Source organism: Typha latifolia, chromosome 1 (assembly GCF_019914945.1).
Source record: "Typha latifolia isolate L0001 chromosome 1, TyphaL0001v2, whole genome shotgun sequence".
In the NCBI taxonomy this organism is placed as follows: Eukaryota; Viridiplantae; Streptophyta; class Magnoliopsida; order Poales; family Typhaceae; genus Typha; species Typha latifolia.
This window is the reverse complement of record NC_133086.1, coordinates 20,959,915-20,984,772: the sequence shown is the minus strand read 5'-3', so window position 1 is coordinate 20,984,772 and position 24,858 is coordinate 20,959,915. Positions and strand designations below refer to the sequence as shown.

Sequence of the window (24,858 nt, the reverse complement as noted above, 5' to 3'; positions counted from 1 at the left end):
AAGAGCTTCCCTAAGCGCCATGACTTCAACGACAAGGGTGGAGGAGATCTAATGAAGAAACCAATCCTTATTTATGGAAAATGAGTCATCTGTGTTGAGCTTAAGGAATCCTAGGTTGAGTGGTTCCTAGCGGATAGGCAAAGTATAAATGGTGCTATTTCCTTGAGGATGCGCATACGCCACAAAACATTCATAAGTGAGTGCTAGGAATCTTTCCCAAATAATTAAGGCAAAATGTATGTTCTCTATTGTTGTCAAAGCAAATAGTGTTTCTATGCTTCCATATATGTCATAGGGTAACCGCTATGGTGGCAAGGATTAGTGATTTCTTGTCCTGAGAGGTTGTAATGACTGCAGCGATCTATAGGTCATCAACCCAAGAAGGCTCGAGGAGCCTAATAGGCCAGAAGGTGTTTAGGGCGGTCTACATAGCTCGAGCAAAGTTACATGCAAAAAATATATACTCAATGATTGCATTAATCAACCCACACACTTGACACGTTCTGGCATGGCCAAGCCCTATGCTCGGCAGAACCAAGTTAGTGGGGATTCTATTCCACGAAATCTTTCAGATGAAAATTTGACTTTAAGGTCCAGATAGCTTTAATCCCTTCTAAGGAGGATTCAAATTGTAGACTAATTTGAAGGTACCAAACTTGAGGGGTGTAAGGCCCAAACCCACCTATCCAGTCCTTCCCTAAGTGGGAGATAGATAATGAGAATCAACTCACTTAGAGGAGGACCGAACATGTGTGAGATTTGGTTTTCATCCTAAGTGTGGTTACAAATCAAATACTCACTGAATGAGTCATGTTTACCGCTATTTATGAACGTAGGCTATTGTGGACAAACAATTTTCCCTGTAAAATTATATTTTTATTAATTTGTCATGTCAAAAATAATAGATATACTTTTATTTTAGTTTACAATTAAAATTGTCAATTTTTTAAACTAATTTAAGGTACATAGAATTAGAATAAGAAATGAGTGTAACTACCACGTTCAGCGCAACGCTCAAGTCAAACAAGTCCTTACTATAACTTGATTTAGTTTTCTTTCTTTTTTTCGGACTGAGTCAATAGTAGTTTTCACAGGATATTTTGGCCACCAAAAGTGTACGAAAACTTATGATCCTGTACAAACTTGCAAGATGGATCTGTCCATTCATATGGCCATTATCTTTCCTTCAATTTCCGTTTATTGGGGGCATCTACAGTTTGAAATAAAATTTGGCGACCTGAAAAGTGTCACGTTTCCGGAATGTTTTGATTTTCAACCTTGTTTATCTCTTACTAGTCCCTAATAAGTAATATGTATTTTATTTGCATGTAGACGTACAACTATTAACTTCAGTGAGTCATATTTGTATGTAAAGAAAAAACCAAAGGAAGTTATTATAACATAGCCCCTTGACCTTGAGTACAGCAGGTGAGGAAGGGACCACATCACCACAAGGATGAGAGGTGGTCTGCTATCTATCATGATATTCCTCGTGACTCGTGAGTTCATTATTAATGTTAAATTTATGTACATGGCATCATTCTTCGAGGGCCAATGCTGGGTCTTGTTAACCTACGTACTTACTGGGCTTAACCACGCATCAAAACAAGAGTGTCATGGCGAGGAGGAGGGGGGGAATCCTATTCCTATCCCACTCTACTAATTGGTTGGTTACGTGGGGCCCACCCGTGGATCTTTAAAGCGATTAAAGAGGCGAGCAGATCGTCTGCAGCCCCGACTACAGAAGCCAGCCGTGATTGGCTGTCGAGTTAAAAAGATCAATGATCTGACATCTAATCTAATGGCCGCGTAGTACTCCACTGCAGCTAATTCCTACATTGTGTCTGTATGCGACCCTGCACTCATTAAATCGGAGCCCGTCCTGCCGCCTGCGTAGCCAGGACTAAGTTACGAGGGCTAATTTAAATTAAAGAAAAAGTTACGAGGACTAATGGCGTCATGTTTAGCTCTAATCAGAGTTTACATTGCTCTTAATCTAATTTCCCACTTGCCCTCCAACTCGCTCTATTTCTACGGGCAGCGGAACCGGGCTTTCCTACCGTCCAGCTCTGCCCGTCCTGCCCGAGCTGCCCAAACTCTCTTCTCTGAGCGGAGCCCAACTAACTTCTCTTCCCCTTCTTCTTCTTCTTCTTCTTCTTCTTCTTCTTCGCTCTGCTCTTTAGCCGAGAACAGAGATCGGGATCGGACGGTCGGCGATGAGCTGTTAGTGCTCGCCGGATCACTCCATTCTCTACTTCGAGGTACCTCCTCTCCTCTCTCTACACCGTGCGTCCGTGCCCCTAATATTCGATTTGCTTCGCGGGTTTGTGCCTTTTTCGGAAAGAAAATTTCAAAAAAAAAGAAAATTCCGTCGCTCCCTTGGATTTCTTTGCTACTCTTCCTTTATTTTTCGGATAAAGTTTTATTTTTATTTTTAAGTGAAAGTAAATGTTACGTGCTTCGTTGTTTAACGTACACGATAGATCTGGCGGTTCTCTTTCCATCTCTCATCCTCCAACCTCCCATGTCTCCACACAGAGTCGAGCTGCGGTTCCCAATGAAGACCGTGATGCCTTCCCCCGTGCTCCCAAGGACCCCGCTAACCTGCGCCGGGGACGCCATCTCCACCTTGCTGCTCGCCGCTCTCCCACTCCGGGTAAACATTTCTTCCTCTCCGTTCGTAGGTTTCGTCCTCCTCCACGTGCTCGGTGCTATTGTACGCCGGGTGGGGGGTGGGGTGGGGACAGTTTACGGAACTGAGCTTGGATTATGTCACGGATCTGTCGGGATTTTAGTTCCGAAGAGGATAAAAGCATCCTTTTGTTTTGTTTATATGTGGATTGCAGCATTCCGCATATAGCACTTGTTATGAGGAGGGGAAGCGAATATGCGCCATTATCTATAGACTCTTATTATTTGCACTCTCCTTTTCTACTGCTCTCTGCCTTTTGACCGGGTCGACTAGGCGCGTCGGCTGGCCGACACGTGCCACGGCCTTCTTTAGAATCGGATTCTTCTAGTGCGAGTAGTGGAAATATCCGACTCGATAAAAAAAATATCGTCACTGTTGGAGAATAGGGATTCCTTTGCACGTGAGTGGGAGGACAAACGGTCACTTTGCTCACGTGCCCCCTTTCTTGTGAGGAAGGCAATGGTTCTTTTCTCTCCTCCTTTTTCAAGATGTGAGCCCTGTCCAAGTTCAGTTCTGGATTCATTGTTTACTTGGAAATTTGCAAGTCTCACTAGAAATTGTATGCTTCGTGCTCCAATTGAATCATTAATCTGAACCTTTGTTTTGTGCTCGCCTTCAGGATGTTTCATCCCAAATTTTGTCTGTGTAGTACAAATGCAGTTGATGATTTGAATACCTACTTTGACAGAATGAAAGAATTAAAAAAAAAAAGCATCCTTACAAATACCATTAATTGCCCCTGGCCAAGTAGCAGTTTATCATTACCTGACTTAAATTTAAAGCCCGTAGTTTCTTTATGCTTTCGTTTGTAAAATTTGTTATTCTGATGTTATGAGTCTTATAATTGTTCAGGATCCGCTCTATAATATGCCTGATTTCCTAGTGAGCAGAGGTGGGAGCGAGAAAACTGATGAGCCTGTTGATGCTGGTGAGGAAGACGGGAATGAAGATGGTGATGGGGATGAAGACGGTGACTTTGGGGAGGGTGAGGAGGACCTATCGGAGGAAGATGGAGAAGGATATGAGAAACCTAACAACAACAACAATGGCAAGAAAAGTTCAGGTGGCGGTGCGGGTGGCGAAGAGAATGGAGAGGAAGAGGGGGAAGAGCCTAATGACCAGGAGGATGGCGGCGATGATGATGATGACAACGACAATGATGAGGATGACGATGAGGATGGCGATGGCGATGGCGATGGCGATCAGGACGAGGAGGAGGCAGTAGAAGAGGAGGATGATGAGGAGAACAACGAAGAAGAGGAAGAAGATGACGAAGAAGAGGCACTTCCACCCCCGAAGAAGAGGAAGAAGTGAAGGCCCCTTGGTTCTTATTCCAGTCTCTCATGTTCTAGTAGAAGAATCCTTCCATCCTCCTTTCACCTCGTCTCAGTCTCCCTACCTTTGAGTTATCTTCTTTATTAGAGGCATTGTGGATCACCCACAGAGTGAGTGTTCTATTATCTAATGGCATCAGAGAGGAACTACTAAAAGTTTGTTTTCGGCTTTTAAAAGATGTTTTAGTCTAAGATATCATGTTTTGTTGTCCTTTCTTCAGAGCCATATATCCTTTTATCTACAACCTTGCATGGAATTCGCTACTACTACCCATGGTCGGTAGACTATTGATCAGTTAGTTTAATTGCAACTTCTTGCCAATCTCACATTAAATTGTAGAATCTTCTGTGGCCTCGGTATGCAATTCACGGTTTGGAAATTTTACATAGAAAGATAAAGCCCTTTATTTATCTCTTTGGTTGGTGGGTTTAATTGTCCACACCTTTTAATATCACGTACGTGATGGACCGGACTGTAGATTGGGACAGCCCAACAGCGTGTCTGGTTGTCTCGACGACTAGAAGATTAGGAGGAGTTCGCTTGCGCTAAACATTATAGAAAGGAGAAAATAAAATTGCCTTTTAAGAGCCCTACTTTTTGTATTTATTATTGTGTTTTGCACCTTGTCTTTTTCACTATTTTCAGTTAGATCCTATATATATATATATTATAATTAAATCCACCATGAGCAAAGGAGCCCTTGCATTTGTCACTAAATTTGCAAACAAAAGAACACCCTGAGTAGGATGTTTCAGTAATTTACTGAAAATATACTAAAAGGGCAGTATCTAAACCGCAATATTACATGCAAAATAGAGGGGGAAAAAAAAATACCAGCATTAGAGTACTGCCTGTCCTAAATTACTAGTGTTGTCAAAACTATTCTCGAAACCCCTTTCTTACAGCTTCAATCCATGTTATCAAAGCTACAAAAATTGAACTGTTTTTGTACATGACTAATCGTAGTGGTTTTACGAAGAGTACTGACCTTGAGAAATGAATCATTCAAATCACATCATTTAGAAAAGTAGCCAAGAAAGAAAGGTACAGTTAACGTTGCAATTTACACAACCACAATATTCTTCCAATTCATCCTACACAAATAAATGAAGAATAAACCTGGGACCGTGGCAAAACTTTAGTCATGCAAAGCAACCTATGAGCACATTTAGAGAAGCTTCAGATACCTGCAAGAGCAAGCTGTCCAACTGAATTTACGGTCAGGAGCATAATAGGACCAGTAGAAACACCAATAGCCAACTCGGATCAGATTCTTAGTCGAACAATAATCCTATGCGTCACAGGATTGTGCATGAACATCTATTCTGGTTTGAAGTATTAGCCAGTTGTTTCTCTGTAAAGAAAAATATCAACATTAGTGCCAGATTGAAGGGAAGATGACCATATGCTGGAATTAGTTTAGCAAATATAAAATATCAGTAAGTAGACACAAACATTTGAAATCCTAAATATAGGACATTATCTTAAGCTAGATTATACCCTGAAGGCTTGAACCTTCATTACATCCAGTTCAGACAATATTACATATTAATGGAGCAGACCTCATTGATGCCATAAGCACTGAAGAATTTTTAGATGCATAAGCACAAAATATCAAGATGTTACAACAAGATGAAGGTTACAAGACACAGTTCATGATCAATTAATAGAAACAAGAGAAACTATGCTCATAATACTAAGTGAACAAATTCTTCTTTCTCTAAATGTCAACACGATAGGCAAATCAGTATGACCTTTCTGTCCTTTTCTTCATTTATAATATTTGATCTCCCTTTTCCACGACTTTTTCCCCTGATATATTAGTGATTTAGTGGTCTATTATCCTCCTCATATAAGTTCCAAAATCCTCATTAATGGTTGTTCACTTCTTGGTATGAGTAGACTTGAATCTCCATTTAATTATAATATAATCCCTTCCAAAATCATACCCAATTTAGCCAGTTAATTGGTTCAGATATTGGTGTCAAACCTAATATATTATACATACCTGAAACCCACCTAGTATTTTGGGTTAGGCTTCAGTTCATATCCAACACATAGTAACTCTAATTATCTGGTGACATTACCTGCTCTCCATGGGCACAACAGGATGCCACCTAATTACTCCTCCAACATTTTATTCTATTTTTATAATCATAGCAGGGTTTCCTAAGGACAACACCTACTTATAGCTAAAGAAAATTACTTTCTTGAGCTACCTTGTCTGTTACTAAATGAGGGCATATTGACTTGAAACCATACAGCTTCTTTAAGTGGATCTATCTTAGCATGAGATGTGCTGCTTCTGAAAAAAAAAAAAAACCTAGTGCTGCTAAAAGATTTGTAGATGCTTCCTAATGGCTACTTTAGACGAGAAATCATTTTCCTGCTTCAAATCCATTATATTTTTTGACTGGAGCACCTGGGTTAATTTTGCTACAGAAGCTCCTTTTACTCATAAACTAAGTGAATTTCGAAAGGAAGAGACAACTATACTTTTGAGGCAGAAGACTTGTTAAACTATTTAGTTGGTAAGATATACACTGTTTACGGAATCCACCTCGATGATTTGACATGACAGTTACCTCCAAACTTATTGGCAACAAAAGAACTAGTGCGTGATGAAGCAAACCGTAGTTCTATGACATTATAATGTTGTCAAATATAGAGGGCATTACCCAGTGTTATGGTAAGGCATGCTTCCCAGCACTCAAGTGGTCATGTGCGTAAGCGATGAAAAGAAAAAGGTCTCCATTAACGAGTGTAAGATTGCCAATGTCTTGTCCTCCACACAACCTCCTTATGAGCTATTGGTTCCTCTTTTTGCAAAAGTGGGAAAAAAGGAAGGTCTTTTTCAAGAAGTAACTAAGATATTTCCACTGCTAACTGTGGCCACCAGAATATAATTTCTCTTCCATCCTTAAACTAGCAATCTGAAATGTTCTTATGCTGATTCCAAGACAACTTTCCCAGCAATCAAAGATGCCCACTACTCTCATAAATTAATATGTCAAGGACAACAAGCTTAACCAACATTATAGCTTGATGAGCAATACCAGATGTCAAAATCAAACTACCTACTGAGAATCAATTTCCATTTTTGCTTCACTTTTTAGAACCCCACAAATATGACTTATCTCTCAGTATCGCTCGGTGCATTATCTAACTGAACATACACTAGATAAATGTTATTTACTCCAACGGACGCAGTGCTCTGTTGCAAAGTACTCCCAAAATATAAACAAAACTGGAAAGCCAATGAAGAAATGGAAAGTGAAGAAAGTACCCTTGTTTTTGTCAATCTGAGGAGGGTGCACGACTACATGCATAGTGATAACACCACCAGGAAGCTCTCCAACTGGAACCCTGGACTCAGCAAGAGTGTGATTATTCTCCAATATTCTCCCGGCATTGATGAGTTTCACATCATTTATTGTTCTTGGAGCTATTTCTTTTCCTATCAACAAAAAAATTTAGAGAAAAACATTTTCTTTACTTTTGACTGTGAGTAAGTTTCTAGGCATTTAATTTCAATATGACTCAGATATGAGCAGTGAAAAATAACCACAAAGCAAGCAACCATGATGACTATGTCACTAGTATTGCAAATGAACCCCTTTAGTTATAATGCATAATGAAACCATCAACGGAATAAACATAAAGTATATATATTTCATAGTAAGATAATTAGTTTGAGGTTGATGTTGAGCTTTGACCAATCGATTTTAGCAAAGATTGTTAGGAAATGGAGGACAAGAAAATGGCCAACCTAAGTAAAAAGCTATCACCTGAAGTTGGACTGAAGATATAAATGTACCTACAGATAGGAATTATGATGCAACACTAAAATGATAAGGTCCATTATTCTCTGCCACAACGAACCATAACAAATTCAGAAGCAGCTGAAGGAATGGCTGACCCATCTACAAGTATATTTAGAAAACAAATGGGACAACATCTCACAAAAGCAGCTAAGGACAATTTAAGTTAGATAAACCATATTAATGGAGCAGAAAGGAAAATATGCATATTGATTGTAACGGCTGCAAATAAAGATCATCAAAAGAATTCGAAGATATCAGACTTTCTCATTCAGAATCTAAAGAGAACTGTGTAATCAAAGGTATATCAAAGCTTTAATTTTATGCAGAATGCATTTACGTAGCCAGTTAATCAAATCAGAGAGTGGCCTATCCATTCTAACCAAGGTTCACAAAATTTTCAACTGGCAAAGAACATTAAAATGAAATTGAAATTAATAAGCATCATGGAAAGAGAAAAGAAAATAAATGAGCTCTACTCCCATATGCCAAACACCATCAAGCTCTCACCTTGGGGCCACCGGGCCAATATAATTTCTTTCAGAGATGCCACAGTCGTCGAAGGATCGTATTTGCTCGGCCCTATATCGGTGCCATCAAAGAGCCTAAACTTGAGCTCAATTGAATCCTCTCCAGCCATATCATTCGCTACCAGATGACCTAAATCACAACTCAACTCAACTTTCCATGATCTCTCACATCCAAATCAATTAAAGCCACAGAAACAAGAAATTTAACGAATTTATATTCACAGACACAAATGAATCGGGACCCAGATTAAAGCTGACGAGTATTTCAAACCAAGCAATAGAAGAAGTCTTTTTCTTCAACAACAATCAAGTACGACAAGGTAATGTACAAATCTCTCCAAGGAAGCCCTTCTAGCCAGCAATTCTGACCTTAGCCCACATAAGAGCAGATCTCAACAAAGACCCAAATCAGATTTCGAATCTAAAAAATCGAAGAAGGCAAATCAAAAGCCTTGTTACTAGAGCATGTTCGCAAAAAAGATGGATCTTTATGAATTCGAACAAGCCAAGGAGGAAGCAGAGAGAGAAGACCCAGTTGGAAATCCCTTATGTTGAAATCAGAGAAGAAAAAGTAAACAGTAGAGACACGCAGAGAGAGAGAGAGAGAGAGAGAGAGAGAGAGAGAACTCTTTTTTTCCACAAACACCCCCCCGCCTTCTGTCGTTTTATAAGAAAATCCAGTGGAAGAAACGAAGGCCAATTGTAATTTTCTCGAATTAAATAGACGGCCGACGAATCTATTCTCTCTTTTTCTAGGTAAAAGGACAATCTATTCTTTATCCGAGAACGCAAGACAGAGAGGGTGGAAGATCCCGTAAGTTTGATTTGCTTCTTTTTTTTCTACCAATTCCCGAATCAAGAATAGAGAGAACCTCCTGAAAAAATTTACAGCAAACGGCTTCACTTTGCATAGTTTTTTCTAAACTATGCAATCGCTTTAAAGTATATTATCTTCTTTTTTTAATGGATTAAACTATATTATCTTAAATAAAATACCGGGACGATACTGAACTGAAAAAAAAGAAGCAAATCTGGTTTATAAGAATAATTTTCAACCACTTAGTTGTTTGTATTACTACCCACAAAATTAGCAAAATAAATCCAATTCTATTTTTTGTTGGGCAGGACTTGATGGTGCTTCTAAACCACTAGACTCCACTACTAAGATAAGTAATATTTAAGAAACAAATACAAGATTATTGAAAAAAAATGAGAAAAGGACAGATTGGCCTAATCATTGGAGTGCCCCACATCTTCCACCCACTACACCCATTACCATATTCCATATGCTATTATTGCTGTTAGCATAACCACATCTGCATCAAGATCACTTCTCAGAAGATGTCAATGCTCACTTCATCTTTTACTGAAATCTTAAATAAAAAGGACGACGTTTGGATCAATACTACATATAACAAATCTGCTGGAATGCGACAAACCTGGATATTAATGGAGCAGCAGATATAGAGAAACATTGTGTTCATAAGTCATTCAAGAGAAGAGTTAGAATCTAGAGAGAAGTAACTCGGTAAGTGGATAACTTTGCAATGCGCTAAAATTTCTCTGCAATAGTGAGCAATCCAATGCTCACATTGGATTTGTGCTAGTTGTGGTGGAGCATCCACCTCTAATTACCTCCATCTACAAAAGGAATAGAACATCACAAACTTGTGTTTCACAATCAAGAGGATTTGGTTACTCAGAGAGTATCTTGTTCCCATAATTCTTTGCACACTAATGAGCATGAGATGCTCAGGAGCAATACTAAATAAACACCCAGGTGTGTTAAAACATACACGCAGATGGAAATGTGTTGGGGATCTTAAGTAGTTGCCCTTCGCAGAGCAACCAACATTAGAAGACAACTTTAACAAGAACCACATTCTCCATATTTATATATATCGTCCATCTTTCAAGAGAACTCGTAAAGTTACTCAAAAGCATAAAAAAAATACAGTGCCCTGCTCATCACCAACACTTAGAAATATATTACCAGGTTTTGTTGATTTCACATTATTCTTCTGGGAGAATTTTTCGGTTCTGAAGAGTTCCCTGAAAGAATTCGATACCCACTTTTCCAAGACGATTCATATATCCAGTCCAGTCCAGCAATTTTTGTGGTAGCCAGAGAACAGAAGTTAAATGGCTTGATCTCCAATATTTTTTTCTTTTCTTTTTCTACAAGTAGCAACTATACCTCAGTTAAAATTCCATCAGGGAAATTAAATGATGTACTGAAAAAAAAAGAGAGATCACAAGTGACATAAAGTCATATATAGATCTGATATCCTGAAGAATCTTACTGAAGTTTTGGCTTCCCATCTGAACAGTATCTTTTTCTTTCATTCCACAATCTCCAACAGATTATAGCAATTAACGTGCCCCATGCAAATCTAGATAGATTATTAGGAAATATTTATTTTGCACCACGTACTCGACAAGTCAACTACAGAAGCAGGGTCAAAGCAAATATTTGTTCTCTTCTCCAACTCCTCTATGATAGCTCTGGTTAAAAGGCTAGAAAGAAAATATTATGTGAAGATTCTATAAAAGAGTTACATAGGCACTTTGAATGCCAGTCCAAAAAATTAATTTGAAAATCTTTCCTATGAAGTTTACTTAGGCAGCCAACAGACGAAGATCTTCATTTTAGATGGCAAGAATAATTTCCAAACTTCCAAAACCAAACTTAGCTCCTCCAAAACCGGTAAAGTTGTAGATAGATTTCTGAGGGAAAAAAGACCTGAAGAGGATAGGTACCAACTGATTGAGTTCTGGAATGCTGCAGATATCTACACTAAATTAAGGGTATTAATGGTGGACACTATTCTTCCCTACAGCAATCAGCAAGCCTTATACTAAATCTGAGATTGGATATAATATCAGAGCTGTGAGCAACTTCTATGGAGAATTCCTTTTGAGAACATTTACTGTAAACATTTGGAAACAAGCATTAAAGAGATAAATCTCCCCTCTTGCCCTCCATCTGTTGTTTCAAAGAGAGATCCATTTTTCTGAGCCAACAATGAACCTACCTTGCATCATCTTACTGCTTCTAACACTTGTAGGTGTGAAAAGGTTGAAACAACAATATACCTGTAGAATATGCTGGTGAAATCTAAAGTCAGTACAAAAAAATTCGCACAAGATATGAAACTTGCAAGTATCTTATGTGGCATTGGTTAGTTTCTGCCAGTATATGTGGCATTGGTTAGTACCTGAGACAAACCTGAACAATACATGCAAGCATGCAACATCCCAATCACAAAAAATATCAAATGTGGCATTGGTTAGTTTCTGCCAATATTCAGTATCTGTCTCACCCAGCAAGTGTATAAAGATTTCTCAACTCATCCAACCAGCAAAACAAATGGGTACGAAGGTAGGGTAATTTGGTTAGGTCAAATTTGGGAGCCCTATTATATACAGAATTATAGGGGGTCATCCAACGTAACATTCTGAACTTTGGATTATGATGATGATTTACAAGTATGACAAAGATTTGCATGTATTTCTAATATACTGGAGGAATCCACATGAGTCCTTTTCTCGAGACATGAGTTCTCAATGAAGACGCATCAAGCAAGAATAAAAGAACGACTTGATATATGTAAAGAAAGATGCAACTATATATTATTCTCACCAAAATAAAAGATTCAACTATATATGCACAAGCATCAAGGAGCTACAAGAGGGCAAATTCTATGACCTCTTCTTCAGCTGGTCGGAAGGATATACAGACTAAGAACTTGAATAATGCATTCTGAAAATGACAAAACAATATTTTCTCATGTACTGAGATAGGAAACTATATTCAGTATTGGAAACTAACTAAGCTGAATAGTTGCATCAGGCAAATCAGATGGTAGCACAGAGGCTTTATGAGATAACTGGTGCTTAGGCAGCTTGGAAAGCCACACAGCCTTTTCTTCTCTCCCGATATATGTCTCCATCTGCTATTGACCTCCATCCTGGATTGTTCATAATTTTCACCTACCCTGTGAGAATTTTTTTTTTCTGTGCATACAGGAACCATCAGAGATTGGCTGTATATCACCAGCTAGATCTCCAAAGGTTCCCTGCTCTTTAAGCAAAATGAGCTTCCATCAGAATAATACCAGTACCACAGTCTTGAACTTCAATGTTAAACATCAAGAACTTGACAGCTAACAAGTTCTGCTACCCCAAAACTCTTAGCAGCAATGACCCTCCAGGCACCCGTTTCTTCTTCCAATATGGTGATGGGAGTTTCAGGGATACAGCTGACCAGAGAATTTGAAGAAGATGAAAGGGAAGACTCTCCGTGCCTCTGTAGGAGCGCTTGCAATATACTGATGTTATTGTTCAAATCTTTTGTAATAATATGGAGCTTCCCAAGAAAACCAGCAAGCAAATAAGGAGCCTCCGAATCAGTAAAATCATGAACTGGAACGCTTTGTACGACGACTTTCCACATATCCTCCTGATGATCATATTTCTTTATCTTACCACTGTCCAAAGAACTAGAAGGTTCCAAAGCATATAACTCTCCATTTACCACGACACCTAACTTTGTCCCTGCCTGCCTTGCGGGCCACCCATCACCCATACCAGTGGGCATTGCAGACCATGAATTTGTCTCAGGATCATAAATCTCTCCTCCAATATCAAAGAAAAATGGCCATGAATACAAGCTCTGAGGAACACATAATTTTTTCCCAAATGAAACCATTCCAGTTGCAATAGGCTTCAATACATCAGCTAAAAAAGCAGTTGGCAGCATATGTGCTCTCAGGAAAGGCATGACTGGCAACTGGGCCCACAGACCTGTTTCAGGATCAAATACTTCAGCAGAACTTAGAGGATTTAAGCCATTCCTACCCTTGCTGACTCCCCCAACAACATACAGCTTTTCATTTAACAGCCCTGTCTTACAGAAAGCCCGACCATAATTCATGGAACTCACTTCCTCCCACAGATTGAGACATGGGTTGTATCGCCAAACACAATTCAGGGCCAACGCTTTCGAAAAACCCCCTAGCACATAGAGACAGCCATCAACAGCTCCAACAGCACAGCCACAAAAAGGCATTTGATCCAAGCCATCCCTCCGCCAAAACCAGCCTCTCACAAAATCGGCAATTCTAACGCTAGAACCAACCACATTCCACATGCGCAACCCAGCGAAGCCCCTTTTATTAGACTCTTCTTCATTGACTGCATATGGCATCGGTGGCAACCTTTGCCACTTTTCAGAGATAGGATCTAAGGCATGCCAATTAAGCTTGTTCGCTCCGACTTTTGTCAGTAAATACAGCCATTCTTCCGTCGTACCAAGTTCTCTTCTCAACTGGAGAAGTTCACGGCTAGTGATAGCAGCCTTCCAACTTCGGCTAACCATCTTCACATTCAAGTAGTAAATTCTAGGGAGTCTAGCAAGGATCTGCAGTGATATCTCATCTGGGAGAGTGGGAATTAGTCCTGGATATTCATCATAGTCACCCGATGACATTTTGTGCCTCTTGTTGGCATCAATTCGACCTGCTTCACGATAATCCTGAGCTTGATGTCTATTATTGGGCAAGCTCAACAACGACCCCATAAAATTCCTCTATACTCTCACTATCTCTTGTAAACATAAGAAACTTTAACAACTGCAATCTGTGGAAATCTTCAAAAAATTCTACTTTGATTCATTTAAGGACTTCTAATCTTATAGAGGAGCAATCGGTTTGGCTTCCAACTGAATAGGCAAACAGAAACCATGAAGAAATTTATGAGACAACAAGATACCACACGATGTCGCATACACGTTGCTACTCGAGGCGTGATGCTCGATGGTGAAAAGAAGGGATAATCTTAAGAAAGAATTCTTACTTTTGATCCCAAAAAAGATGTAAAATATTCAAGATTGGACCCAATTAGAAAGCAAAAAATCACATTTTTATCCAAATTTTGAAGTGGTTCTCGGCTAACGAACCCCGACTAAAACACAGATATCAGGATCACCCTTTTGCACGTATCAAGCATTTGTAAATTAAGAGTTACAATCGAAATGGTGGAAACCACTGAGAAAATTATATTAAAAAAAAACTCAGTAGCAAAAAGGAGCAAATAGCAGATCAAAATCCAAAGAAGATAATAATCGAAATGATCCCAACCATACCGGAGAAGCAAAATTTCGCAGCCAAACGAGAGAAAGGAACGATAAAAAAGGATAATTTCCTTCTAATATCGCGGACGGCTTCTAGTATGAAGAGAAAGAAATTACCTCCAACGATGGAGCTCTAAGGAGGAAATTTTCGATTAGGGTTTTGATTTCTTTACCCTTCCTTCTCCCCTTTTCTCGTACGTCTGGACTCTCGAGGAAGTATGGATCGATCGCTCCGCTCCGAACAAATATGTTGATCTTAACCGAAGCTTACGGAGTCTATTAGCACTAAGATTTTCTTAAACTCTATCTACAAAAATAGCTTTTTCCGATTTATAAATAGAGTTTTAGATCTCGGAGTTATGGATTAGGACGATGAGCTATCGGATGCACTCCAACGTGTATAAATCGTGCATATTAGTATATAACTTCGATCCACTCACTAAAATCTTATCACTTTTTGTAATTTTTTTAACCCCAATCAGAGTTATTGTCGATATATTAGCAAATCTATTCGCACGAATCGCCTTACTCCCAAACCGCACTCCAATATTGTCTACTAGATTAGGTTGATGGAGTTGATAATTACTAGTTAGTAAGGCAAAGAAATTAGTTAAAATAAAACATACAAACGAATTGACCTTTGGTTAGTTCGAGCATACTATTGACTTGGTCGCTGGATTTAATAGCTTTAATTATATTTATTAAATTTTATACTTTTTTTCGAGCATAATTGAAATCAACGTTAGACATATATCCATCGATGCATTTACTAGATGCTTACAATAACTTATTTTTAAGTTTTTAAATACTTTATCCTTTTGCAAATGTCCCAGTTTTTTAGGAGAGATTCAACTTATCTATGGGCTCTAATATTTGATTAGTGCCTATTTGGCATAATTATTTATACCTCGTTCAATTTAGGAATAATTACACAATAGATATTTATCTTTATTATAAAAATAATTATACTTATGTTCACTAGTATTTTAAATTAAGAATATAATAATTATTTTTAATGTGATATAAATTTTAAAAAAGATTAAAAAATAGTTTATTTTTATAAAATTACGATATATACTCTTTAATTTAATATAAAATAAATTAATGAGATAAATTTTGAGAGTAAATTAATAATTTGAATTAGTGTGTAGTATAAAATATAATTTTAATAAATATAATTTATATTATAGAATAAGTTTAATATGATGTTTAGCTGTCCTTAATAATTAAACGGTTATATTCAGAATATAAAAAAATTGAAATCAATGAAACTTATTGTCCATCAGCGATGCCCAGACTAAATATGTCCACGTTCCTTTGTTCTAGTAACATAGTTAAAATAATTTATATTATTTTCAATGTGAGAAAATATATTGAAAAAATTTAGGAATGATAGATTTTCATAACTCCGTAAAGGTTGTATTAGTAAATTTATTTCTATTTAAAAGAAATTTTTTATAGAGACGGCACTATAATCCCCTCTAAAATTTATAATCTTAATCTAAAAACTATAATAGTAAGATTTTATATTTGGTACTGATTTCAAAATCAAATTATATAAAAAATAATATATTAAATTACGTGTGTCTAACTTTGGGGTTACGTTAAATTTTTCTCTCAAATATAATTATAAAAAATATTATTTAATATTAAATAATTTAAATTTAATAATTTAAAGATAAATTTTAATTTAAATATGATTCTCTATCTCTATTTATTATTAAATTTTAATTTAAAATTAATCTTAAATTATATATATGTAGATAATTAAAAAATAATTCAAGAGATAAAGTTAAATTAAAATTTTATCAAATTAATTTTAAAAGACATTAATACCCTTAACATGATATATATTTGATTGTCCGTTAAAAATATAAATATCTTTTATTTGATAAAGTATTTTAGATAATATAATTGTCAAAAGATAATTTAAATAGATTTTAAAAATAAATAATTATATATTGAAGTAATATTTTTATTTTTATTTTTTAACATTATATCCTTAAATATCTTAACCTTTATATTTTCATAAGCTTACCGTACGGAAGAATCTCTCGTGAAAGAAAGATATATCTATCACCTCGCCATACTGAGTTCACACTTCACCGGTACATCTTTGACTCTTTCGAAAGACCCAAATCCCAGAAACGAAAAATCCGTCCATAAACCCTTCTGATTCATTTTTTCCTTAATACTCATGAAAAAAGATTCGATTTTTTTTTCTTGAATACCCTTCAAAGGAGGCACCTTTGATGGCAAGCAGAGAAGAACCGGTGGTTTTGGTCACTGGGTGCTCGGAAGGCGGCATCGGCTACGCTCTCGCTCGAGCATTTGCCGCCCAGGGATGCGTCGTCGTCGCGACGAGTCGATCTCTGGGTTCCATGAAGAGCCTTGAGAACGATTCGAGATTTTTCCTCCAAGAACTCGATGTGACATCGGAGGAAACTGTAAGGAGATCCGTGGAGAACGCCTTGGCTAAGTTTGGTCGGATCGATGTGCTTGTGAATAACGCGGGCGTTCATTTGGTTGCTCCTCTTGCAGAGGTTCCGATGTCTTCAGTCGAGCGTGTGTTCGAGACAAATGTCTATGGTAATGTCCTGTTTCCCTAGATTTGGTAAAACAAAGGAAAGAAGATCCAAATTTGTTGTCCTTTCTCGCAATTAGTGACTGTTGGTTTTCTTCGTCCATGTTGATTTTTTGATACTTTTTGGGTCTTATTTCATGTGAAGACCATTCTTTTGCCATCTATATGTCCTGCGACTTGAAAGGATTTGCAAACATATAAATCGTCTAAATGTTTGGCCAATTAGTTCTTAAGAGCTAATCTGCTGTCTAACAAAAAAGCAGAGGCTTCCAATTCCTTAGCTTAAGCCACCTTTTTATTGTCCTGCTCGATTTTAAGTCTGCTGAAGAGCGAAAGAAGTAAATTTCTGAATTCCATGAAGCATAGGAGGAAGAAGATGAGCCATTAAGGGTTCAATGCTCAAGTGTTTGTCCAAGCCAGAGAATGACTCGATAATAGAGGCGCGATAAGTTTGTTCTAAATAGAAAATTTTTGTTCTCCATATTACTTATCTAATTGTAATTATTTCTGAGTTTCTAAGCTAACTTCTGTTTTCAGATATGTTGAACTAGAGCAACCAGATTGTCTGACTCTACTGAAAAGAATAACCTTTTGATTTCTTTGTCATAACAGTCATCAAAGCTGTCTGCCCAGCTGCTTGACATATGCTGCTAATGATATCCATGAATGCTTGCAGTACAATATTTATGATTCCTCACTCATCATATATTTTAGGCTTAATTACACTTTGATTTCTTTGTCATAACAGTCATCGAAGCTGTCTGCCCAGCTGCTTGACATATGCTGCTAATGATATCCACGAATGCTTGCAGTACAATATTTATGATTCCTCACTCATCATATATTTTAGGCTTAATTACATTTTGCCTCTGTATTTTTACTCGGTATCACTTTGCCCCATGTATTATAAAAGCGTACAAATATTTTCCTAAACTTTTAAAAAGCTACAACCCTTAGACGCAGTTAATAGATGGCCTAAAATTATCTTTCTATCACTCTGTTAATGGAGAAACTCATTCTTCTACCATTCTCATCCCATCTTCTTCCTTTTATGTCTTTGAAAAAACACTTGTTATGACAATGTCGATATTTCAACCTCCTTTTAAAATCATAACAGATGGATTCTATTTTTACTTTAATGATCGCACATTTCTATCTCGTATGAAGATGATAAGATTTAGTTCTTTTTTGCCTCATGGTAACACCTTCCTTTCTGCTATAACTTTCAATGGTAATTTTGAGAGTTATTTATAAATCGTAGGTATCATATTTGTATATTTCTGTTTTACTTTTTAGTTGCAAAAAATCTAATTTGATGAAATCGTTTTCTTTTGTATATAAAGTTATATAACAAGAGATACACATTTTTTTTTGCTATTCGTGAGAGTAATTTAGTCTATCTGTAAAAAACGTACTGTTCACGTGCTTGTCACATGAGTTTTAACTTATGGAAGGCTAACAGATGAGTTTAGTTGTAGCTTTTTAAAAGTCTAAAACGATATTTGTACGCTTTTATAGTACAGGGAGGTTAAATGATACTGAGTCAAAGTATAACAAAGCAAGTATAATTAAACCTATATTTTATTGCATTGACTACCATTACCTGTGCAGGCCCCATGAGGTTAATCCAAGCTGTAGTTCCACACATGATAGCGAGAAGAAAGGGCAAGATTGTAAATGTGGGAAGTGTTGCTGCTCTGGCCCCTGGACCATGGGCGGGTGTTTACACGGCGTCAAAAGCTGCTCTGCATGCCTTGACTGATACTTTAAGGTTCATCAACTTTGTTTCCTTTTATGAAAATTTTATTGCTCAATGCTTGCATTCTTGTAGTGATTCATCATGCACTGTCGGCACTTGTTGTTGACCACCAGTTGAATCTTGTCTTATGACCGTATATAAAAGGTGAACTTCACTTTATAGGTTATATTGTTGGTATAGTGAATCAAAATGTGAATATCAATATCAATACCTATCTTGATAATAATATTGAACTATATTGTGAAGGTCAGTGCCAGAATCATATCTATGTTTCTGTCACATGCCTTATTGTAAGATCTATTACTGTAATAATCTATGCATGACAATGGAACATATTGTTATATTGTGATATACATCTCTAAATGAGTATTTCATATTAAGGCTCTCTCAATGCTGAAATTGAGGTTTATCTCTATGTTTCCATGTTCAAGATAAGTGGTTGTCTTGTTGGCAAAGCTACAATTAAATTAGATTGACCGATTTAGGTCTGTGGGAAGTTTCTTTCTGTGGAAAACTATATTGTAGCTCACTTTCTGACGGTACTCCTTTGGAAGAGGCTGTCATAACCTTCTGGTCTTCCAAAATATTGCTCAATAGATCAGACATTTTTTCATTTGTCATAATTGTAACATGATCTTCCTGTCTTTTCTGTTATTAAAATGGTTTCTAGGAGCAAACTGATTCAGATAAAAGTTTATTTTGAAGCATACTTGGTGAACTTGGTCGAATTTTTGTTTTCTAGCTTGCACTCTGTCCCCAGTTCTACTACACTTATTTTTCAGTTTATGATGCTTATCTTTCATTAAGATACCAAATTCATGTCAGATTAACCCTTGCAAGCCAGGGAGTACTGCAACTTTGAATTCCATCCTTACAGTTGACAAATTATGGTATTTATACGAGTAATATGACAATCATTTGGATGCCTTGCAGATTGGAACTCCATTCTTTCAATATAAGTGTCATAAATGTGGTTCCAGGTGCTGTCAAGTCTAATTTAGGTAACACCTCGTTGGCCAACTACAACCGGATGGCTGAATGGAAGTTCTACAAACCTTTTGAGGCTTCAATAAGATCAAGAACTAATATCTCTCAGGGACCCAAGGCTACTCCAGCAGAAGAGTTCGCGAAGAAGACTGTTGCCTTGGTTCTTAAGAAGAATCCACCAGCTTGGTTCTCTTATGGGCAACTTTCAACTATTCTGGCCATTCTTTATTACCTTCCATTGGCTATCAGGGACTACTTTTATAGATTGGCCCTGAAATTTTGAAGTTTTAGCATCAAAATGTTGAAGGGCATGTAACATCTTCTTCTTCTTTGAGAATTTGACTGCTGCTAATTCAACTACTTGAATCTGTGGATTAATTTTTTGTTTCTTCTCTGGTCGCTATATTTTTGAAGCAAAAAATAACTGAGCAAAAGAATGACAGTGAATGACTTCTTGCAAGTACATACATATATATGACATTGGATGATGCAACTCATCTCACAACAAAAAGGAAGCCCATTGTTCTTTTGGGAAAGAGGAAGATTGAAGAAGCCCTCGTATAGGTGATAGAGAGGGATCCAACGGGTCAGATTGTTTAGACTATAAGTGATCAGAAGCCCAAGAGGCCGTTTTGCATGTGAAACGAGGCCCAATGTTGATATATAGTCTATTTGCATCGTTTCCTGGCCTGGGAAACGTCGTTAAGACTAAAGAGGGGAAAATTTGAGAGGACAAAGAGAAGAAACGCACGAACTACTTCCCACAAAAACCCTAGCTGCGATTTTCATTTGTCAATCCCACTTCTAGGGTTTAAAGATCTCGCGTTCGCGTTGGTAATGACGGAGAGAGGTTCCAGGTTCGATTTCTTACCGTTCTTTCTTAGGGTTTTCTTCCCCAAAGCTTCTTTCTTCAATCAAGATCTGTTTCTTTGAGATGTTTATCTTGTTGTATTATAGTATGAGCTAATTCGTTCTTATATTTCACATTTTAGGCCTTAAAGATTGGTCCTTTCTTGTTTCTAAGAGAGAATTTATTGTAATCGTGTGCTCTGGAGATCTGTCTTGGTGGAGGTGACGGGAGAGGGATGAATAGTGTTTTCAGTGAGCAGATACTGGCGGACAAGCTCACGAAGCTCAACAGCACTCAGCAATGCATCGAAAGTATCCTTTTTGCAGAGCGTTTTGTATTCTGTGGGGCCGATTCGAACATATGAAAGATGAAGATTGCAAAAAATCGTGATACACCTTTACTGAAATACCTCGACTTGCTTTTGGGTCATGGCAGTTTGCAGTTTCTTGAGGTGAAAGACCACTGATTGTTGTTTGTTGCGGTGAAAACTTGTATGCAATGTAGGATTAGCATGATTATGCATTTTGAGCTTATCTTGGATGAATGCAATACCAGGTGCATAGTCAGATATAATTCTTAATTGAGAGGCAATGTTTTTTTCCTCATAATTTAACAATGCATGGATTTGTTTTAATTCCATCTGGAGCAAAAACAAGTAATTTTCTTCTGTAGTTTCTTTCAATTTCATTTGACCATTCTATTTTAGTATTTCTCTTTGCCATTAATTTGTGTGTTGATATAACTTTGTCACATCTTCAGTCTGTTGCAATTACCTTTGTAATACTAATTCGTAGACTCTTGCCTTTGTGGAGTTGCATGAAGCCATGAACCAGCGAATTCTTGCCAAAGAATGTGTTTTATTTACTTAGAATCTCAACATGAAGCCTGATATTGCTTAGCAATTGGTAGACTTTGACCAAATGATTTAGGCACCACTCTGTTGTTTAGTTTTGGAACGCCATTTAGTGTGAATTATTGAATCATACAACCCATGAGAACTATGCCTTGCCATACAGCACTGTTTGAAGGTATATCATTTGGAAATGAGAGAGACAGAAGCTAATTGAGTGCAGTAGAAAAGAAAAAGGCATTTTGAAGTTTCTAATGAAAAGAGCTTGATTTTCGGAAGTATGCTATGAGGTACTTAGAATCTATAGGTTTTGTCTGGCTTGAGGAATTCAATAAAAATTTATGTATTGTCATATTTGTATTTGGTGCATTTTTCAAGCATGCAGCATAAGTATGTCAGTTATTATTAGGAGAAAGATTATCTCTGGCATTAAGAATGTCACCTTAACTTTCCTTGTATCATAGCTCTGTCGCATTGGTGCATTTTTCACCGGAAGAATGCAGAGCAGGTTGTTCAAACATGGGAAAAGCAGTTTCATAGTCTGCCTAAGGAACGAAAGATTCCATTTCTGTATCTTGCAAATGACATCTTACAGAACAGCAGGCGCAATGGTATGGAATTTGTAGGTGAGTTTTGGAAGGTTCTTCCAGCTGCACTTAAGGATGTCATTGAAAATGGAGACGATCATGGAAAGAATGTGGTCTCTCGATTGGTGAGTCCATTTTATATTTGGAAGGTATCTGAATTAAATTGATTGATGTAATTTTTTTTCTGATGATTAAAAGTCATGCATTATGTTATTTGTGTCTCGCCGTTCCATTTGATCTTTGACATCTTTTCATGCACTTATAGATAATCAATTGCATCTTTCATAAATGTTACAAATTCCCTCTCTGTTGTTAGTGCGCTTGAATTGGCTAGTCTGCAACTATGCTATTCACTTGATGAGATTCATGATCTATGCACCTATATGACTCTCAACCATCTTATGGAGATGGGTAACTTTGCACTTACTACATGAGATAGTCGAGAGTCATTGATACGAGCATTGCTTAGTGATGAGTTCTGTACTAGATTGATTTTGTGTATTGTTATATGTAATGTGACTAGTTTGTGGATGTTGTAGGTTGATATATGGGAAGAAAGGAGAGTTTTTGGATCACGTGCACGGGGCCTTAAGGATTTGATGCTCGGGAATGAGCCTCTACCTACACTGGAATTGAACAGAAAGCGCTCACGTAGTTCTGTTAAAATTGTTAGAAGAGATTCACGTTCAATAAGAATTGTGAGTCACCTGGTCCTTTGTTCCTTCCTTCAACTCAACAAGTCTGATGATGATTGATCAAATGAATTGCCCCCTTCTTAAACCAGAAATTATCTATTGGAGGAACGGCAGAGAAAATTGTGTCTGCGTTTCATACTGTTCTTAGTGAAAGCACCAATGAGGATTCAGACTTGGACAAATGCAAGGATGCTGTTCACCATGTTGGGAAAATGGAGAAGGATGTCGAAAGTGCCTGTAGGCAAGGTGATTTCAGTAGTTATCCTTCATCTTGCTTATTCGTCCTGAGGGCTTTCCTAGTGATTGTTATATGTGCTGGATGTTTCATTCTGCACTGCAAGAAATTGTCTGAATTCGTTTTTTTTTTCTTTTCAGCTGAGGACCCACGAAGGGAGACCCTGGGAAATGAGTTAGAGGAGGAGGAGGCCACTCTGAAACAGTGCATTGAAAAGCTTAAAGTAGTTGAAGCAAACAGAGCAACCCTTGTGTTGCAGTTGAAGGAAGCATTACAAGAACAGGTTCTAGTTTATAAATTTATGGTTTCATTAGCCACACATGTTTCAGATTTTGAATATTTGCATACCTATGAATAGGGATTTGCTTCATATCATCCATTTAGAATTTTAATTATGGATGTGCATGGAGTTCTTCTTACTCGTTGAGTTCTTCAGGAATCTGAACTGGAGAAGATTCGCACTCAATTACAGGTATGATGCTCAAACATTTTGAAGAAGAAATGACATACTAGCATATTTTATTCATAACAAGCACAATTTTATTGTGTCTATAGTGTAGATCATATGATTAGTGTAACAATGTTACACCACCAATGATTGGTGCAAGGTACCTTTGGTAGATTTTGATTTTGTACTCATTTTGATTCCACGTGATTTTGTGCTTTTCTTTCCAAGAACTTAGGACTAAGTTTTCCCTTTTTAGGCAAACACCATTCAGGAGAGGGGAGATCAATTGTTTTCATTACAATTGCTATTGCACAAATTTGATTGGCCCTCTGCTTACTTTGTATTGATTATTGTACTGAATGGCAGCTTGCCCAGGCAATGGTAGAGGAAGCTACCAACATGCGAAGACTGTTGAATAATGAACCAGTAGTGGCTACCAAAATGCCTAAACAAGGGTCAAATGGTCCAGCAACAAAGCCTCCGAAGAAGTCTGCTGCTGCCATTGCTGCAGAAGTTGCTGATAGGCTTGCAGCATCGACACATTCTCAACAGATCATGACCTCAGTCCTTTCCACCTTTGCGGCACAGGAAGCCAAGAATGCCAGCTTGACTGGCACCACCAATTCATCCAATTCTGTCTCTGAAGCCCCACCAGATAGGAGGACGAAAGTTGAACAGCCCTTGCCTAATGCTGCTACCACCACCTTTCTTCCTGTTCAACCTATTGTTGTTTCAACATCACATCAGCCTCAAGCAGTATTGGTGCAGCAAGCTCGTATACAAAACCAAGCTTCGACACCCCAACCTCAATACAATCTCTACCAAGGTCCAGCGCAGCAGTACCTGCAGCCATCTGGAGGCGTAATGATCGGTTTGCCTTACACTTACAGTGCCCTACCGCCACCTCCACCTCCACCTCCTCCGCAGATGATGAACCTAGCGAGACCAGGACCTTTGACACAGCAACAGCAACGGATGGCTCTAATTCAGCAGCCACCACCACCACCTCCACCACTGGCTATGAATCAGCAACAAATGCCAGTAAATCAACAACTAATGCCAATAAATCAGCAGCAACCACAGTTTACCCTTCAGCAGCCTGCTCCACCCAGTTATAGGCCCCTGCAACCACCTGGGATGGCTTTTTACCATCCTCAAACATAATGACCTAATGCTTGCTAATTAACCCCCTCTTGTATTTTGACATAGTTTTGAATTGTCATAGCTCATTTGTTGTACCCGGCGATGTACTGGATTAGGGGTTTCCTTTGTTGAGCTCAATCAAAAGATGAACATTGCCCTGATGACAGACTAGTATGAAAAGGAAGAATGCCGAAAGTAGCTACCTTTAC

At 37.8% G+C, this 24,858-nt stretch overlaps 5 protein-coding genes across 9 annotated transcripts; 3 read left to right on the top strand and 2 right to left on the bottom strand.

Annotated features, from left to right (window-relative positions):
• Positions 1 to 1,936: 1,936 nt before the first annotated feature.
• On the top strand, positions 1,937 to 4,238 carry LOC140785675 (uncharacterized). 2 transcript variants are annotated; one of them, XM_073133639.1, is made up of 3 exons: positions 1,937 to 2,261; positions 2,484 to 2,656; positions 3,545 to 4,238. In XM_073133639.1, exons 1-3 carry the CDS (start codon positions 1,952 to 1,954, stop codon positions 4,004 to 4,006), a joined length of 945 nt encoding a protein of 314 aa, XP_072989740.1. In that variant the 5' UTR covers positions 1,937 to 1,951; the 3' UTR covers positions 4,007 to 4,238. The 2 variants fall into 2 exon arrangements, with proteins under 2 accessions (XP_072989740.1, XP_072989748.1); XM_073133647.1 differs by having other exon boundaries at positions 1,988 to 2,261; positions 2,539 to 2,656.
• Positions 4,239 to 4,996: 758 nt separating this feature from the next.
• LOC140780413 (membrane-anchored ubiquitin-fold protein 3-like) lies at positions 4,997 to 9,270 on the bottom strand. Of its 4 annotated transcripts, none has more exons than XR_012107509.1 (4): positions 8,359 to 8,632; positions 7,314 to 7,484; positions 5,215 to 5,381; positions 4,997 to 5,121 (listed from the first exon to the last, which is right to left on the bottom strand). XR_012107509.1 is itself a non-coding variant. In XM_073125957.1 (4 exons), exons 2-4 carry the CDS (start codon positions 8,486 to 8,488, stop codon positions 5,326 to 5,328), a joined length of 357 nt encoding a protein of 118 aa, XP_072982058.1. In that variant the 5' UTR covers positions 8,489 to 8,508; positions 9,006 to 9,270; the 3' UTR covers positions 4,997 to 5,325. The 4 variants fall into 4 exon arrangements, 3 of the variants coding, with proteins under 3 accessions (XP_072982058.1, XP_072982057.1, XP_072982056.1); XM_073125957.1 differs by adding an exon at positions 9,006 to 9,270 and having other exon boundaries at positions 4,997 to 5,381; positions 8,359 to 8,508; XM_073125956.1 differs by adding an exon at positions 8,748 to 8,896 and having other exon boundaries at positions 4,997 to 5,381; positions 8,359 to 8,508.
• A 2,715-nt stretch (positions 9,271 to 11,985) lies between these two features.
• LOC140786204 (F-box/kelch-repeat protein At1g22040-like) lies at positions 11,986 to 14,885 on the bottom strand. The gene is made up of 2 exons (XM_073134469.1): positions 14,629 to 14,885; positions 11,986 to 14,100 (listed from the first exon to the last, which is right to left on the bottom strand). Exon 2 carries the CDS (start codon positions 13,957 to 13,959, stop codon positions 12,523 to 12,525), a length of 1,437 nt encoding a protein of 478 aa, XP_072990570.1. The 5' UTR covers positions 13,960 to 14,100; positions 14,629 to 14,885; the 3' UTR covers positions 11,986 to 12,522.
• A 1,723-nt stretch (positions 14,886 to 16,608) lies between these two features.
• LOC140786211 (short-chain dehydrogenase RED1) lies at positions 16,609 to 20,228 on the top strand. The gene is made up of 3 exons (XM_073134482.1): positions 16,609 to 17,100; positions 18,707 to 18,866; positions 19,788 to 20,228. Exons 1-3 carry the CDS (start codon positions 16,764 to 16,766, stop codon positions 20,122 to 20,124), a joined length of 834 nt encoding a protein of 277 aa, XP_072990583.1. The 5' UTR covers positions 16,609 to 16,763; the 3' UTR covers positions 20,125 to 20,228.
• Positions 20,229 to 20,532: 304 nt separating this feature from the next.
• Positions 20,533 to 24,810, top strand: LOC140786197 (uncharacterized). Its single transcript, XM_073134456.1, has 8 exons — positions 20,533 to 20,698; positions 20,834 to 21,002; positions 22,006 to 22,253; positions 22,668 to 22,826; positions 22,913 to 23,069; positions 23,199 to 23,341; positions 23,495 to 23,530; positions 23,873 to 24,810. Exons 2-8 carry the CDS (start codon positions 20,927 to 20,929, stop codon positions 24,668 to 24,670), a joined length of 1,617 nt encoding a protein of 538 aa, XP_072990557.1. The 5' UTR covers positions 20,533 to 20,698; positions 20,834 to 20,926; the 3' UTR covers positions 24,671 to 24,810.
• The last annotated feature ends 48 nt before the right edge of the window (positions 24,811 to 24,858 follow it).

What these genes read in the sequence shown, in the direction of transcription:
- LOC140785675 (XM_073133639.1), top strand. Translation starts at nt 1,952, where the DNA reads ATGGCGTCATGTTTAGCTCTAATCAGAGTTTACATTGCTCTTAATCTA. An exon ending in ACTCCATTCTCTACTTCGAG is followed by an intron (nt 2,262 to 2,483) that starts GTACCTCCTCTC and finishes CGTACACGATAG; the next exon opens with ATCTGGCGGTTCTCTTTCCA. An exon ending in TCGCCGCTCTCCCACTCCGG is followed by an intron (nt 2,657 to 3,544) that starts GTAAACATTTCT and finishes ATAATTGTTCAG; the next exon opens with GATCCGCTCTATAATATGCC.
- LOC140786197 (XM_073134456.1), top strand. Translation starts at nt 20,927, where the DNA reads ATGAATAGTGTTTTCAGTGAGCAGATACTGGCGGACAAGCTCACGAAG. An exon ending in ATTCACGTTCAATAAGAATT is followed by an intron (nt 22,827 to 22,912) that starts GTGAGTCACCTG and finishes TTCTTAAACCAG; the next exon opens with AAATTATCTATTGGAGGAAC. An exon ending in CGAAAGTGCCTGTAGGCAAG is followed by an intron (nt 23,070 to 23,198) that starts GTGATTTCAGTA and finishes TTTTCTTTTCAG; the next exon opens with CTGAGGACCCACGAAGGGAG.
- LOC140780413 (XM_073125957.1), bottom strand. Translation starts at nt 8,488, where the DNA reads ATGGCTGGAGAGGATTCAATTGAGCTCAAGTTTAGGCTCTTTGATGGC. An exon ending in ATTGGCCCGGTGGCCCCAAG is followed by an intron (nt 7,485 to 8,358) that starts GTGAGAGCTTGA and finishes TTTTGTTGATAG; the next exon opens with GAAAAGAAATAGCTCCAAGA. An exon ending in TCAGATTGACAAAAACAAGG is followed by an intron (nt 5,382 to 7,313) that starts GTACTTTCTTCA and finishes TTTTCTTTACAG; the next exon opens with AGAAACAACTGGCTAATACT.
- LOC140786204 (XM_073134469.1), bottom strand. Translation starts at nt 13,959, where the DNA reads ATGGGGTCGTTGTTGAGCTTGCCCAATAATAGACATCAAGCTCAGGAT.
- LOC140786211 (XM_073134482.1), top strand. Translation starts at nt 16,764, where the DNA reads ATGGCAAGCAGAGAAGAACCGGTGGTTTTGGTCACTGGGTGCTCGGAA. An exon ending in GTTCGAGACAAATGTCTATG is followed by an intron (nt 17,101 to 18,706) that starts GTAATGTCCTGT and finishes TTACCTGTGCAG; the next exon opens with GCCCCATGAGGTTAATCCAA. An exon ending in GCCTTGACTGATACTTTAAG is followed by an intron (nt 18,867 to 19,787) that starts GTTCATCAACTT and finishes GATGCCTTGCAG; the next exon opens with ATTGGAACTCCATTCTTTCA.